Source organism: Halictus rubicundus, chromosome 12 (assembly GCF_050948215.1).
Source record: "Halictus rubicundus isolate RS-2024b chromosome 12, iyHalRubi1_principal, whole genome shotgun sequence".
In the NCBI taxonomy this organism is placed as follows: Eukaryota; Metazoa; Arthropoda; class Insecta; order Hymenoptera; family Halictidae; genus Halictus; species Halictus rubicundus.
The window spans coordinates 1612080-1628662 of record NC_135160.1 but is presented as its reverse complement, the minus strand read 5'-3'; the positions used below and the strand labels follow the sequence as shown (position 1 = coordinate 1628662).

The following is a 16583-nucleotide window of genomic DNA, read 5'->3' as shown; positions in this document are numbered from 1 at the left end:
CAAATGTCGAAAAGGAGAGCCACTATACTGTGCATGGTATACGGACATTATTACCCATTGTTGCTCTATGGACAGTTAATACACGATCGAAATCTAGCGCAATGTTAATCCTACATGTATATTAGGTATTAATACGAATGATTTCCAAGCAAAATGATAGCTGTAATTTAATGATTGTAATCTGTGTCTAAAGATCGCATTTATACTCTTAGAACGAAACTTGGTGAAGTTTTCGAGTGAAGCCTGTCTTATATCATATCGAGCACTCCAAGTTTGGTGACCACTAAACTCTACTCAGGATATTTAATACTACATATAAAAACAAGTTAATTCCTCTATTTTTTAGTATATCATTTAGGAGCTAAACGTTAATTAAAATTTTTATATTGATAAAGTGCGTTGATTGCGGTATTTGATTACGATTAGATTGATATAACATTTAATGTTTATACATACGAAGTTTATAATAAAAACAATCATTCTACTCAAAAAATGTATTTCAAAAGATTTTATGTATAACGAGAAAATGATTAAATTGAGCAGTGTGATGTCTAGTAGATTATGACAGTACGCTCATTTTGCGTCTCCATAGATTTTAACATTCATTGTATGATAAGGAGGTAATTATAACTGATAATAAAATTGAATGCTGAAACATTAAATGCTATGTTGGATAACTAGCTCTTTGTATTTTCATTAACTTGTTTCCTGTATAATGTTCACTATCTACGAAGCGAGTTGCCTCTTTTATCATTATTGTCAGTCCGGCGTGTATCTCAAAATAACCTGTACTTTCTCTCTTTAGTATTCATATTAACTTATAAAAATTAGGTAAATTTAGAGCTCTCAAAATTTCCACATTAAGAAATCATATGGTATTGCCACTGGATCATGCTTTGTGCCGGCTGCATCCAGCTGGGGCACAGTCATCCCTTCTATAAACAAAGTCGTCGATTAGGGCGTTTATACTCGTTATAGGTTATGTGGTGATATGACCTGATGAGCTCCGGGAGGGCACGGGGGCAAGAGGGGACCTCGCTAGCAACCAATGGTTAGGCTTGACGTCACACATTTTAGCCAGTACAGTAAATTCTCGATTTTGATCAACAACACGGGTCTTGCCCGCGTCATGTATCGTCCAGGAGACATACCGGAGCTGTGTTATGTTTACACTCCTCCGCGCCCGAGGCCTCACGAGCTGCGTGGCCCCACACGAGGTATACCCCGCGGTGGTGGGGATAATTCCGCAACATTTATCCTGGATGACCCAGGCCTTGGCGACATATATAGGGAAATCACTGTACTTTTGCAGCATCAGCCGTATCGATACAGGAATCAGTCGGAATAAAGCATTAACCCCTTAACGCATAGTTTTCTTTTAAAAACCGGCCAAAAAAATCAATTTTTGATATACTGCGCTTTTGTTCCATGAAAAAAGGCTATATTTTATTCTTGAATAAATAAGTGTTATAGCTTACAATCCCATGTAAACGATAAATATCAATTAAACGATTTTTTTTCTTTGCTTTCACATTGTTATTTTCAATTCTCGATTATATTCGACTGTGAAAAATTATAGCAGCATAAAATACAACGCCTCTCTAATTATCTCGAGTGTGCACAATTTGGCCTGTTTAGCGCGCCCGAATTAAGTCGAGCGTACAAGTTAAGGGGTTAATGTTAATAAATGTGCTGCTTCGTTCGATGTCAGGACTTTCAATTTTACCAGAGTAATTGGCAATTGTGCAGAATCTTTACACTCGAAAAATGCAAACATCCGTCTCGTAACGCTTGCGACGCATTTACCTTAGGCCTTAGATAATACGGTCGATCCATTAATTGCATCGTCAACAGTACGCTTCTACCTGAAACGTGTAATTCCGGGGAGAGGTATTATACATATATACATACGTAATGCACAACAGAGCAAACTGCGAATGCGTTTACTAAAGAGGTAAACGCCCTCCTTTGCTGAATAACGCGAAGGGAGTGTCTGCTCTCGCGGCATAACAGCTAAATCAAACATTCTTATCTGCGTTGTTTAAATATTGAAGAATGGCGAGCGCCCAGAGCGCTTTACTGAACGACAGGTATCGCCCAGGATTCTCCGAATTAAGAAAAAAATAATCTGTGCAAAGTTTGAGCTCGCTCGGGTAACGGGAGAACGTGCTCCCGGGCCCTTAAACATTAAAGTAACTGATTAAACGCACACAAAATCGTTTTATCTTCTAAATTAATTACTGCATCGAAAAATATGTTAAACAAAACCTGTAGATCTGGACAGCCTGCGTCTTTTATGTAGGATAAAATTTAGAAAAATGTCGGAACAAAATCAAACTATTTTTCCTGAAATTTGAAAACTGAAGTGTTTTCATTATGTTTTACAAATAAATGTTAATGAAAAATGCGTTTTTGTTTGGGCTTGCGGAATTTACTTTTTTTTAATTGCATATTATTTTGAAGGAAATTGCATATATTTCCTTTAAGTCGCGATTTGCGGGAAATCTATTTTTAAATCTGGACAATACAGTCCAATCTGTTTAATACAGTTTATTAATGGAAACGAGTGACGCGGTTATTTACGTACTATGAATAGAAAAATGAGATTTTTTAATCCATGTTTGCGCAGCAGTAACACATTTATAGTGTAATTTCTACACTGTAGCACAATCGAATCACTTCCCTCGAGATTAAAAAAACGTAACAATAAGCCTCCGTTAATTATCAGACTATCATTCATTGACCACTTGGTATGTTACGCATCTAAAGTGTTTTTCTAAGGTTTTCTTAATGAACTTATTAATAGCAACGGCAATATCAGTCTCGAGTCAACAAACATTACCTAGTAACACGATCTAGCAGTCTATTCTTGGATTATTATCTTAAAAAAGATTTTGAAGCTTCTTGTTGATATTCGACCGTCATTCAAAATACACCAAGGTAAACACCATGATTATCATGTTTACCAAACTTGCAAATAAATTTTTCAAGTGTCCATAACAAGCGTCTACGCTAATCTTCATTGCTAAAAAATCAACTGATTTCGATCGACGACTAACTTTAAACTAATAAAAAAATATAAAATACTGATTCTTAATTTTTTCTTATTTTGAGCCATACTATCTCTATGACGTAGACTGCAGAAGTTTATGCACGATAAATATGTAACATGCATTTGACATTTATGCACGAAAAATATGCAAAATATGCAAAGTATATAGGTATGTATAAAATGTAGTATAATAAGTAATATATTAGTATGTTACAGAATATTCACTCTATACACATATATAAAATACTTTTCACAATTATTCCGATACATTATAGATCGCGTGACAATAAACTAAGATCATAAGCAATAAATAAATACGAGCAATTATAAGTTATTATAATTTGTACCATCAATCGAGGCCCACTGTGTACATTTTAATAACGACAACGTTTTACAGCAGCATGAATGACCGTCTACATAACAGTGAATATGTAAAATCAAAATTCAATTCTTTCAGCTGGTTAGTGGAATCACACCTGTCGAATAGACACACTCGTTACAGGATTGACGTGGGTCCTAAACGCGTCTGGACGCAGCGTTTTGCGATCCTGGGGCCTTTTATACTCCATTCGTGAAACTTCGTCAGAAGTATGCGACTGCATCTTGGTTTTTCTAAGCGCGTCTGCGTCTAGGCGTTTTCTTTTCTCTTCTGCAGTGGCGGCTCGTGGCTAAAACTAGTGGGGGTGCTGCTCCAGAAATTTTCAGCTTCCTATTTGCGCATGCGTACAACAGTCAAACACCACGCCGCTGAAACTGTGAAGCGCACAGTTCCATGCAAAGAATTTTCCATGTTTTTATTATATTAAATGTTATCGATAACATCAAGTGGAAATAGGGGGTGCTGCAGTTCCACAGTGCCTATACGCGAGCCGCCATTCATTGGCACGTCTCTGGCACGTCATCTAGATTCATCATTAGACCGTCATTCAGTTGGCTGGCTTGGAAAATCAATACGCCTTGTACTATGGATGGTATTAATTATTAACCTTCAGACCCTGTCCAGAAGAGTCCTCATCGGGACGGGGTCTTACTGTACACTCGGAGTGCACGGCACCCCAACAACAGTTTAGGTTGTTGTAAACTGACACCCCAAAACAGTTTAAATAAATAACATCTCGCGTCCTCTTATTTCAGAATGTCTAAAGAATATTCAGCAGTTCTATAGACCCGAAACAAAGATGCTTCCAATCTATCACAATAATTTATCAAATTCTAAACATTCGAACGGGATAATAGATTTATGATATGCACTGTGGAAAAGACATGTAAAAATATGCACAAATGTGCATAAATGCACTGCTGTCCCGGTTCATTTTGCTCTGTTAGTCTCCCCATTTGTAACCAAGGTTAGACAATTCTACGCGAATGACGTTACCACGGAATATTTCAATGCGTGTATACGTTTATAATACTCGACCGAGTGCTGTTAAGAATAACAGTGCTCCCCTAGCCGAGTAGTCAGTTATTAGTATCATCTCATAGTGGTTGAGCGATGTTGGGTTCCATCGAGTGAGTAGCCGGCTGTTGTATAGTGTTGCAGTAATGTGCACCGAAACATCGTTAACCTTTAGACAGTCGGAATTTTTCCATTAAAAATATAATATATTTTCCCGGAATATTTCTACATAAATCAGTTTATTTCGGTCGTCTAACGTCTAAAGCGACTAGTTCGAAGACACTTGTTCGACTCTAGATCGCTGACAGTTCCCCGAAAATTGGAAGTCTATTAACCCTTTCGTTACGGGTTCCGACTCTAGTCGGCGTTCGCGAGACAACCTGTGTGTACAGGTGCCGACTATAATCGGTACAAAATGTACATACAAGACAATCACAAAGTAGCGTTGAAAGACATAAGTCCGAACATCGAAATATACCGACATGCAAAGTGTACACTTCGCGGGACGGTGACCCGTTCAGTGGCGTCACTCCAGCGGAGCGGGCTGCCGCACAGTGGGCAATTTGGACGAAATCGGATTCAAAATCAAAGAACTTTCGATAGAAATGAGGTAGAGCGATGAAATTTTTTTTAAATTAAAGCTGCAACTTTGTAGAATATGGGAAAAATAGAAAGATTATTACCATCCATTCATTTCAACTAAAAAATGACTTCATTAGTTTTTGTCACAAAAATCTATTTTTTGCAAAATCCTGAGGTCGTAGACAAATTTTGAGACCAGATTTGAAATCAGCGTGAAAAAATCTATGGGAAATGATGTATAGCATGTTATAAAAAAATTTTTTCCGCGCGTGGTATTGGAAAAACTAAAATTTTCTTGAATTTGTGCGCGTTTAACGAATTTTCTCGAGGTTGAAAAGCGTTCGTACCACAATCTCTCTATTTTTCCCATATTCTACAAAGTTGCAGCTTTCATTTAAAAAAAATTTCATTGCTCTACCTCATTCCTATCGAAAGTTCCTTGATTTTGAATCCGATTTTGTCCAAATTGCCCACTGTGTGCCGTAAGGAAAGAGTTAACCATAGCCATTCGCTATTTATTCTTCGTAGACTCCAAATAGTGGAGCAAGCATGAATTATGTAAAACAACTGACCGCGCCAATAAGAATTCCAACTTTCTCGTTACTGCTGACGATGATGGATAAGTGTCCGGGCGGAGCGTGTTATCCATCCTCGCGATATAATCGGATATGAATAAAGTGCGTGCACAGTTGGCTGCCAGAAAAACTGACACAATCCTGGTTACAGGTGCCGCTGTAAAGCGATTCGTCTAGTAATGTGGAAGACTGTACTGTTCTTTGGCTTCATTCTCCTGGCCGAAGGTATGTATCAGCGTTTTCTTATGCATTTCAAACAATAGAGTAGATCGGAGGAAGTTGACACAAAGAAATTATCTGGACACTGAAGACAAGGGATATTTTATCATACTTTTTGCTACGTAATTGATTCAAACAAGAATTGCACAAATGAAAAACTGAAAGATATACAGTAAATTCTCGATATAAGTCCACTACACGGTTCTGGCGATATGAGTTGGTTACTGGATTAGTAGTGGTCTACTGGCCTCACACCGGCTACCCGACTGTGTTATGTTACACTCCTCGGCGGTGGCGGCCTCTCACGGTGTGTACCTCGCGGCTGTGTGGACACAATTTACTGTATTTCCATTTCAAAACTTCGCGCTCAATGTGCCGCGCCTGGAACGCGCATGTTCAAAATGTCATAGTTGATAAGGTAAAGATAAGGTCCACGCTAATGTACACACGAGGGAGGGAACAAATGAGAATGGTTGATATTTATGCAGAAGTGTGAATCATAGGTCAGTCGGACGGCTGCGTTCCTAAAAGTTATGGTCACGATAAGATAGTGTGCGTTTGCAATGCAACCTACTGTGACGAGACGCCGGAACAAAATCCAAAGGTGCCGGTGCACGGAAGCTTCTACTGGTATGTTTCGGCGAAGGACGGCCGACGAATGAGCTTCTCGGAAAAACAATACGGCGATTGCCCAAATACACTATTTGGCCCGCTCACCTTGAACGTGGACAGCTCGGAACAATATCAGAAGATCCTAGGGTTTGGCGGCGCGTTCACTGACTCTGCTGGCATCAACCTCAAGAAGCTGTCGAAGCCTGTTGTGGACAAACTGTTGTGGTAAGTTGCACAGCGGAGTAATAAGCGTTCAATCGGTCAAAATAAAGCGAAGTACAGTAGAACCTTGATCCCTGCGTACAGTCAGTCTTGTAAGTCACGACACTCAATTTAAATCAGAATAAGTTTTTTACAAATGATAAAGATACTGAATTGGTTAACTGTTTGCAGTGCATACTACTGCAAAGAAGGAAGCAGATACTCGTTGGGTCGCTTGCCGATCGGCGGTACCGATTTTTCGACGAAACCCTACACGTACGACGACCACGACAACGACCTTACTCTGAAGCAGTTTTCCCTTGCACCCGAAGATTACAATTACAAAATACCATTCATTCAGCAAGCTCAAAAGTTGAATCCTGAGTTGTTATTGGTTAGCGCCGCGTGGTCCGCTCCACCATGGATGAAGACCAACCATAAGATTAACGGATACGGTGAGAATATCCCTATACAGTTTTCTTTAATAAATAAGACGAGTATGTATTTTTTTGCAACAAGAAAATCTTTACCCCGCTCCTTCTTTTGAAGTTGCCCTCTCTCTGCCATTACCCTATTAGTCACGCGACATTGTGACACATGAACCTGCGTGGGGGAATAGCGTCGTAGAAGGAGAAGGGTAGAGCTATGATCCTGCGATGTCGAGAAGACATGCAAATAACAATGGTTTTTCAATGATTCGTCAGGTTTCTTGAAGACTGAGTATTATGATCTCTACGCCGATTACATATTAAAATTTTTGGAGGAGTACTACAAGAATGGTATCAATGTATGGGCGGTGTCGACTGGAAACGAACCACTCACCTCCTACATACTGTTCGGCCAGCTGAACAGCATGGAATGGACGTCAAAAACCGTTGCTGCCTGGGTTGGCAACAATTTAGGACCAAAGTTGGCAGCGTCCTCGCGCAACAATACAAAGATCCTGCTTCTCGAAGACCAAAGGATTTTCCTGCCTTGGTTCATCCAAGAAGTTCTCACTAACAAAATGGCGTTACATTACGCCGCTGGTGTAGCTGTCCACCATTACGCCGATTTTATGTCCTCGGCCAATGTCTTAACCCAAACGCACAACTCTTTCCCGGACAAATTCATTCTGATGACCGAAGCATGCACAGGTACCAACGTCGATCACTGCGTTCCCAGATCGAGGGATTTCTCAGATAAATAACACACTTAATTTAATAGGAATGGGAACCGGACCGTTTATTAAACCGGTTGACCTGGGATCGTGGGATCGAGGAGAGACATATATGTCGAGCATATTGGATGTGCGTAGCACTGTAGTACATAAATATATTATAATAAATGAAAAGTTTTTGGCATTCTTACAATATTGCATTCTAAATTTTCGTTATCTTGTTTCCACGGCGTAATTTATCATGTTAAAGAGCAATTGGAACTAATTGAAATTTGGACCGGAAATATGAAATAACGTCGACTGCAAAGAATTAATATTTGTATACCATGAACTTTTTCAGTATGTGAACAACTGGTCGGTTGGTTGGATTGATTGGAACCTAGCGTTGGACGAGACCGGTGGACCGAACTGGATCCACAATTACGCCGACTCGCCCATTATAATAAACGCGACGTCCGGCGAGTTCTACAAGCAGGCAATGTATTACGCTCTGCATCACTTCAGCAGATTCCTCGAGAGAGGTTCGACCAGGATTGCCATCACCGATGACATCCAGGTGAAATCCACGGCGTTCGTTACGCCCTCGAACGAGATTGTCGTCGTGCTTTTCAACACGTAATGTTTCATAAGCTCTAACCTGGTATTCTCTGTGAAATTTGCCGAACTGTATTTTAATCGTACTTCCCATGCGTTACAGATGGGATATTCCGATCAACGTTGTCGTCAACGACAAGAAGAAAGGGAAGCTATGCGTGGAACTTCCGCCACGGTCTATGCACACTATTATCTATGGGAATTGAAACTGTTACTGACCATTCTATACTAAACATATAGAATACAGCTTAGAGCAGACGTCATATATTAAAAATTGTGCATTTTTATCCCATCCACTTTCTTTGCGCTTTCACGTCTTATTCGAGACATTTCTGGATTATTATGAGACCATAAATGATTATGCAAATTCCCATTATCGTAGCAATATGCCTCTGAATTTCGACAGCTCTGGAAAACAGGAAAGAAACCGCTCGAACGCTTTCGATGCGAGCATCGACGGTTTTTGTATGAATATAATGTGACAACATTGCACTTATAAAGCTGACAACGCTGTGAAATCACAGACGAGGTACAAGAGTAGACCAATCACCCAATGTATTTTTTTGTCTCACGTCCGCGGGGCTCTAGAGCCCCCTTACCATTTTTGTGTCACATCCTACCGTATCGGTCGGAACTAATATGGTGGAACTGATGTCACAGACGAGATGTAGGAATAGGCCAGTTCAGTCTTTCCATCTTTTGCTGTTTCGTGTCGCACGACATGAAATACCGTGAGAATGTTCATGGTTTACAAGTTATTCTGTACCTTGAATTCTATTACCTACCTTTTCTAAGAAATTAGATGGCAACATGGTCAAAGGAGTGATTGTCGGCATCATTGAAAAAAGAAGTTGTTGTAAACATTACACAGCGAGAAATAAGAAATTTATCAGTCTATTGTGCTCGATAATTTAATGCGTGCGAATATTAATGGTTCAAAATTTATTCTATATCTTAAGTTCTATTTGTAGCGGCTAGCTGGGCGCCGGAAGAGAAATCTTCAGCGCACCAGCGCCAAGAAAGATTTATGGTTTGCACAGCATAAGACGCTATTTGTGAGAAAACGTCTTTAAGGGGGCCGGCAGGCATTTGGCCTTGACTGTCACGCTATGTTATGCTATGCCTTTTTTTCTAGACATTTTACGTCTTAAATAAGTAAGTAATCAATGAAAAATGCGTACCACCGTGTTTGTACAAGTCTTTGCTATGCCTGTATAGAGCCCTTTTTTCGATACGAACACTAAATCTCGCGAAATTAAGAGAATCTCTCAGCGGCAGCCATCTTGTGACGTCATACTTGCTTCAGAATTCGAATTTTCTGCCAAATATTACAAATTACTCCACGGTGAGGTAGAAATTCGCAATTTGGGCTCTATACAGACATAAATTGGACTTTTAGGAAACACAATTGACCACTTCTAAACTGCTCATTGCAATATTGAAGCGATAGTTTGAAAAGGTTTTGACCCATGCATACGTATATGGATTTCAAACCCTGCCGGCCCCCTTAACGTTTTTGGCCACTTAGCGGACAGATGTGTCCTTGTAGTTCCTAGCGACGAACTCAATAGCGCAAGTGGACGCCATAAATTTTGGGTAGTCTAAGGGTCTCCAGCCTAGAGTGTCCCAGCGACGCGTGCCTGGTTTCTATCACCCGGGAAAGCTGGGCCCGTTGACGTAAGCCAGCAGTCACGTACCGCACTTGGCACGGGGCCCGGAATACACCCCGCTGCATCACCCAAATTAGTTTTTAACAAAACGACGCGCTCACCCTTCTCACGCACGAGAGGCGTGGAACGGGGGCGTGTTATGCAAAATGCACGGATTGGTGAAAGTTCCTCGCAAGGACTTCCACCAATCAGCCGACAAGCATTTTCGAGGATATAAGGCAGCAGACTACCGACGCGAGCAGTCAGTCACGAAGTCTAGACACAGCCGATTATCCGCCGAGTCACTTAGAGTCTAGTTCGGTCGTTGCTAAGTCGCAATAACAGTTCAACCGCGAGTCGAAGTGAATCGCCTGTTTTAGTTGAACCACGCTGGACGCTCTCGCGACATCACTCCTATTGCTAAATAAACGACTCAGCGACGAACCTGATTTTGAACACTTATTCTAAGGCACCCGCCTTACATATCCCTGTTCCTTCATATTAATTATTTTTTCTAAATAATTAGATGGTAAGGTGGTCAAGGGAGTGCTTATTTATATCATTACCAAAAGAAATTGTTATAAACATTAAACAGCAAGAAATAACAAATTTATTTATAATTACTCCCGGCGATCGAGATCTACCGAAATGAATAGGGGTGGGAGAGTTGCGCACCGCGCACCGCGCAACTGATCTCGGCGGCCGCGCTCAGTCAGTCAGTCGAGGTGCGCACTCAAAAGGGAGTGGAAGTGCTGCGGGACCAGAAGGGCGTAGGACCTTGGAGCTGCCCTGGCCCACCCTGACCACGCCGGCCTACTCTTGCCTACCTTCCAGTTGACCAGGGATTTTCCAGAGCTGCACTGGACATCACTGGCCAGCCTTGATCTACCTTTATCTAGCTTAAGGTGGACCAAGGGTCATTTAACACTTCCCTGGTCCACCTTAAGCTAGCTCGGGGTAGGCTTCTTGAAAGCGGCGAGGTTCTTAGAAGCTTTCACCGCTCACCTTGGTCAACTTTCAGCAGCGCTTTGTAAGTAACAATTCAAATATACACTTTCTGTTTTGGAATTCGTGTTCATTCAACGAACGTCGTCAATTATTATTTCTGTGTTTCTAATTCGAATTTGCGTCGAGACTTTTCAAAAGTTTCTCTCCTTGAAATTATATTATATTTTATTTTTGACATAAAATTGATATTCCTCCGATCGGAGGTCCCCCAGGGGCTCACTCACGGGTACGTCCCGTGGGTGAGTACGGGTATTGGCGAACCCGGGGCGCCCCGAGCCCGTACGTCGTTGCGTCCCAATTTCGGTTGATTTATTTTTGATTGGAATTGTTCATCTCTCCAATTGAAAATTACTTCTGAACTTTCACAAGTTCCTATTCCAAAATTTTTAAATCTGATTTAAAATTGGTTTTCCTCCGAACGGAGGTCCCTCGGGGGCTCACTCACGGATGGGGCCGTGGGTGAGTACGGGTATTGGCGAACCCGAAGCGTCATTTCAGTAGTTTGAAGTTCTGACTTCAACTACTCTTGTTGAATTCTTGTCTCTCTTGGCTCTCGTGAGCTGGATAGATTTCGCACTCTTGTGCATGTTAGGTAGGCCGCACTCGTGTGCGGGGTTTAGAGTTGTTTCCGAAAGTATTTTCATCGTCATCGTTTGGACTTCTTCTCGTCGTCTTCTTTTATTTTTGTACCTCTATGGAATTGTGACTAATTATGATTTGTCTGCTTCAACTGGAGTACGATAGCTCATCATCTTTGTCATCGACGGAGGACAACACATCGACCGAAGACGTCAACAATATCGACAACGAACGAAGACGTCAACAACATCGTGTCCAATTATTGTTAGTCTGTTTCAGCTGAAATCCAACAGCTGTGAGCATCTTGGTCGTCGAACGAAGAGACTACATCAAACAACGCATCGACGAAGACATCGAAATAATTGTAAATTAGAATTAGTTTAATTCTTAAGATCGTCGTTGTAAATATGTCGAGTAACTACTGCCCTAACTTCACTTTGCTCGACTCGATTGTTAACTCCGACACAGCAGAAGGCTGTGTCGGACCTTGTTTGCAAGTTTTAAACCGGTCCACGTTGCGATAATCGGCGTGGATGCACTGGGAAATGATGGTCAGGGAGCAGTACTCGCCAGGTAGAACCCTTCCTTCGTAAAATGTCTGCCTAAGTCATGTCAACGCTGGCGTGGTTCGCGCCGGGAGCAGGGGTTTCATTCCCCATCAGTCTCTTCGTCGCCTTGTTGCGTCAGCGATGCTCGTGGCGGGTAGTTGGGGTTAGGTTGATCTACCAAAAGGTGGAGGCGTCCCTGGTCATCATTCTCCGTGTGGAGCATCGGGTATCGTATACTGGTCGGCAGAAAGGTCTGCAAACATTGTACGCATCGCGCCACCCTCGAACCAGAGTCTTCTGTTCTGGTTCGGTTTTGTTTCTCTCTTTGAAAGAATCAGAGCCTTCTGCTTGATTCGATTTTGATACCTTTTGCCCCGCAATAATTTCTCGACATACGCTAAATGGAAAAGCGAACTTTTCTTTCTGTGGAAAAGTGACCTTTTTCGTCTAGCAATCTGCGAAATTTAGTTTATAAGATTGTAAATCGTCGTTGTAAGATAGGGAGTCAGAAGGAGGCGTATTGAATTCCTTCTGGTTTCCTTTCGGGTCTCTTGTGCAGCAACCTCCTCGTGGTGAGACCTGGGCAGTCGGTATTATTCTCTATTTGTAAGAACTTCAAGTAATCTTACCAATAGAGAATAATATCGAGCTAATAGCTGCTTATTTATAATTTCCGATAATAGAATTTAAGACTTACTAATTATAAAAACTTTTAGTTAGTTGTTTGAAGTTCTGACTTCTTCTACTCTTGTTGAATTCTTGTTGGTTAGGCCGCACTCGTGTGCGGGGTTATTAGCTTGGCTCTCGTGAGCTGGGGTTAGGTTTTGCTTAAAGTTGTTATTCTTCCGTTCGGAGGTCCCTCCATTTATTATAGATATATGGTCTAAGCTTCTCGTGGATCTAGTTGCAACATTTATCGTTCGTCAGCGTAGAAGGCGTAAGAAATCTAGTTGTCGTTAACGATGTCGGTATTTCAGATCGTGAGACACGAAACCCCATATGGTGATTGGTTTCCTCCTATACCTCGTCTGTGGTGAAATCTGGCTTCTTTAGACACACACTTTTTGTGTTCCAACGTCATGTAGTTCACTAGCTGACTGTTCCAGTTCGACAGAGTCCGCTATCATACCAGAGCATTTCCTACAGAGTCGGTAATTCAGAACCGTAGACACAAAAATGTATTGCATGTAATGTTTCCTTACGATGTAGGATCTGATCCAGGCTAAAAAGATGATGTGGAATCTGTTCCAGGCTAAGTAGATGATGTGGGATCTGATCCATGCTAATAATTAGACTAGAGAGCAGCACTACCAAATCCTAACAAATTTTGCGAAATTATGCGGAGTGACCAAGCTACCCCAGTTTAACCAATCTTATTACTTTACTGTCGTCAAAATCGTCGCGCATGCGCGAGAAAAACCGTCCAATGTCAATGCCCTATGGTGCCCTACCATCAATGCCCTGTGGCATAGACAAAAAACCCATAAGATGCAATATCTGTGCCCTAGATAATAAATTCAATGAATGTATCATTCAATTCATTAATTTGTAATTACATTCTACTTTTAAAAACTGCAATGAAGAAATACAAATAATACTTATAAATATGTATTACAGTAATATAGTACATATTTATGTAATATAGCCAGCTTGAAAAATTAGATTAAAAAGTGTGCAAAATTTAGTCATTGGAGTTTATACAATAAAATATTGAACATTTCATACGATGAGATTCTTGATGACAAATGTGTTTGCTTATTCGCAGGTATTCTATTTGTCTATTTTATTACGTAAATATGTTACAAATAAAATGTGAATAATATAACCTATAACTTTTAATGGTTTTATATAGATGTACTCCTTTTTTTTTTAGAAAGGAATCTGCCTTTAGTTTATTTTTCTTTATACATACATTAAAATAACTTGAACGCTATTGATGATACAATATTTTGAAGAACAATCGAAATTTCACAATTAAGATCAAGGATAAGCCGCGCGACATTTAATGCATCATTTGTCGATTTACTTATAAATGTTTCAGGTCATACAATGTATTACAAGAACCTTTTCAACTAACAGGATGTTGTCCTCGGATGAGAAATATTTAGATGTAACGGAAAATAATGGTGTAAGTTATAAGCAATGAAACTTTTGTAATTCAATAAATTTTGCACACCAACTTTTGTACGTATATCTCATATAGAATACTAATCCATTTTAATCTTTATACTTAGGTGCGAACATTGACATTAAATCACCCTGCAACACGTAATTCTTTATCCATGGATATGTTAAAGTCTCTCTACGAAAATATTAAAAATGGTGAAAATGACAAAAATCTCAGGTCTATTATTATCAGAGCTGCTCCAGGGAATGTATTTTCAGGTGGACATAACTTGAAAGAATTGGTTAGTTTGTAAACCAAGAACCAGACACCATAAGGGTATTTGTTAATGTAGTAAGGATTTTACGTTCATCACAGAGAAATGATTGGCTTGCGTCGTTTAGACTGCTAATAATGAGAAGCTCCACAAGGAAATCTTTGAAACGTGCTCAGGATTGATGAATTCGATTATGGAGAGTCCAGTGCCTGTGATAGCTGCTGTTGATGGTTTAGCTACTGCAGCTGGTTGTCAATTGGTAGCTGCATGCGATGTTGCTGTTTGTACCGAAAGGAGTTCATTTGCTACACCAGGGTATGCCTCTCTACAGACTCTCTACGTGCCTCTCTTTTTTTCATTGCTTAAACTTTGATTTTGTTACAATTATTTTTTAGTGCCAATCTTGGAATATTTTGTTCTACTCCGGGCATTCCATTGGTTCGAAATGTACCCAGAAAGATAGCAATGTATATGCTTTTCACAGGTTTCTCCATTAGTGGAAGAGAAGCATACGAAGTAGGTCTTGTGAGCAAGGTAGTGCCTAATGATAAACTTGGTGAGTCATCACAAGATTTAGTTACGGAAATATTTTGTAATTATAAATTAATATGATTGTATATGTTATTCTAAATACAGAAGAAGAAATTAATAAAATTACCGCGGCCATAAACTCAACAAGTCGCTCAGTAATACACATTGGAAAAACGTTTTTGTATGAACAAATGGACCTCGACATGTCGACTGCATATTTTCTGGGAACTGAGAAAATGGTCAATAATTTGAAGATGAAGGATGCCCAAGAGGGAATCAAAAGCTTTATCGAAAAAAGAAAGCCCGTTTGGAATCATGATTACGATAAAGACTAATTTACATTGTGTAAGATAATTTTTATACCAGTTGCTATCAGCAATCCTATTGTCTTCCATTTGTATATTAAATAACTGTTGTTTATTAAAAGGGACTTTTCATTGATAAAAACATTACCTTTCCTGTTACTAGAATTAATAATTGATTGAAAATTCAATTTAGTCTCTCAAATGATATTTTAATCTACAATATTTGAGAGTAGTTAAATTACTTTATACCAAATAGACGAAATTTGATCAATTAGTATTGTAATTTTTAGTAAGATCTCTAGATTTATATAAGACTGTTTCAGTTAGGCATGTGTACGTGGTATAAAGCATGAATTCAGATCACACTAAATCGTAACGCCCATGCATCATAATGTGTAATCAGGTTAAAGTATGTTATCGTATGACGAAGTTCACTCACTAAATGGAGGTTTAATAGATAACCTTTCGAAATAAAAATATGCGAATAACACTCTCTGTGCTTAAGAGGACCTGTGTACACTTGAAAAATTTTCACACGCAGCACGAACACATGGTTGCACATGCAATCGTTAATAATCTACAATTAAACATCTTTTACATTATAGAAAACAACCAAATCATTTCAGGTCGTGTAGTATGAAATGTCGGATTTCTAATCATTCTGCTCATCAGAGTGTAGGAAAGTTTATTTGTTCGAGTTTGAAAATTCGGCGAACATGCAGGCTATTGACTAGGAATCGTCCGACGTGTCTGATCATGACCTACTCATTCTACTTCTTACAAATGTTAGGCATGAATACTTGACGGATCTTCAAAGTCGATTTTCTCGAAAACAAAGCCTCAAACGAAAAAAATTTATTCCGTATTTTCGACTCCGCCAGGGTCTACCATCAATACTAGGACACTCTGTATTAAAGTTTCTTTAATATAATCGCATCAACTCATTTTTGTCATAAACGCATCAAATCCGCAATTCGTTCATTATTGTCCCTTACCATTCATTTTTACATCTCTATATTCTCTCTGTTCTTTGTGCTTATTCTCCACTCTTATCCTTGTACTCAATAGCTCAATGTCTTTTGTTTGCAGATTGCACTCCACCCTACCTTTTATTACTCTCACTGCCTCTGACAGTGATTACTCATCTAAACTCTCTCTCATGACGACCTGAAAATGAAAAGTTTCCGGGACA

General features: G+C 39.8%; 2 protein-coding genes across 2 annotated transcripts; both read left to right on the top strand.

The window, feature by feature from the left end:
• Positions 1-4509: 4509 nt before the first annotated feature.
• LOC143359567 (putative glucosylceramidase 2) lies at positions 4510-8664 on the top strand. Its single transcript, XM_076797573.1, has 8 exons — positions 4510-4561; positions 5757-5830; positions 6328-6661; positions 6830-7092; positions 7342-7773; positions 7844-7926; positions 8137-8411; positions 8494-8664. Exons 1-8 carry the CDS (start codon positions 4545-4547, stop codon positions 8594-8596), a joined length of 1581 nt encoding a protein of 526 aa, XP_076653688.1. The 5' UTR covers positions 4510-4544; the 3' UTR covers positions 8597-8664.
• A 4990-nt stretch (positions 8665-13654) lies between these two features.
• On the top strand, positions 13655-15512 carry LOC143360024 (enoyl-CoA hydratase domain-containing protein 3, mitochondrial). The gene is made up of 6 exons (XM_076798540.1): positions 13655-13939; positions 14216-14302; positions 14409-14582; positions 14683-14870; positions 14951-15111; positions 15192-15512. Exons 1-6 carry the CDS (start codon positions 13901-13903, stop codon positions 15419-15421), a joined length of 879 nt encoding a protein of 292 aa, XP_076654655.1. The 5' UTR covers positions 13655-13900; the 3' UTR covers positions 15422-15512.
• Positions 15513-16583: the final 1071 nt, after the last annotated feature.

What these genes read in the sequence shown, in the direction of transcription:
- LOC143360024 (XM_076798540.1), top strand. Translation starts at nt 13,901, where the DNA reads ATGAGATTCTTGATGACAAATGTGTTTGCTTATTCGCAG. An exon ending in AGTTCATTTGCTACACCAGG is followed by an intron (nt 14,871 to 14,950) that starts GTATGCCTCTCT and finishes ATTATTTTTTAG; the next exon opens with TGCCAATCTTGGAATATTTT. An exon ending in AGTGCCTAATGATAAACTTG is followed by an intron (nt 15,112 to 15,191) that starts GTGAGTCATCAC and finishes TTCTAAATACAG; the next exon opens with AAGAAGAAATTAATAAAATT.
- LOC143359567 (XM_076797573.1), top strand. An exon ending in GTTGTGGACAAACTGTTGTG is followed by an intron (nt 6,662 to 6,829) that starts GTAAGTTGCACA and finishes AACTGTTTGCAG; the next exon opens with TGCATACTACTGCAAAGAAG. An exon ending in ATATGTCGAGCATATTGGAT is followed by an intron (nt 7,927 to 8,136) that starts GTGCGTAGCACT and finishes GAACTTTTTCAG; the next exon opens with TATGTGAACAACTGGTCGGT.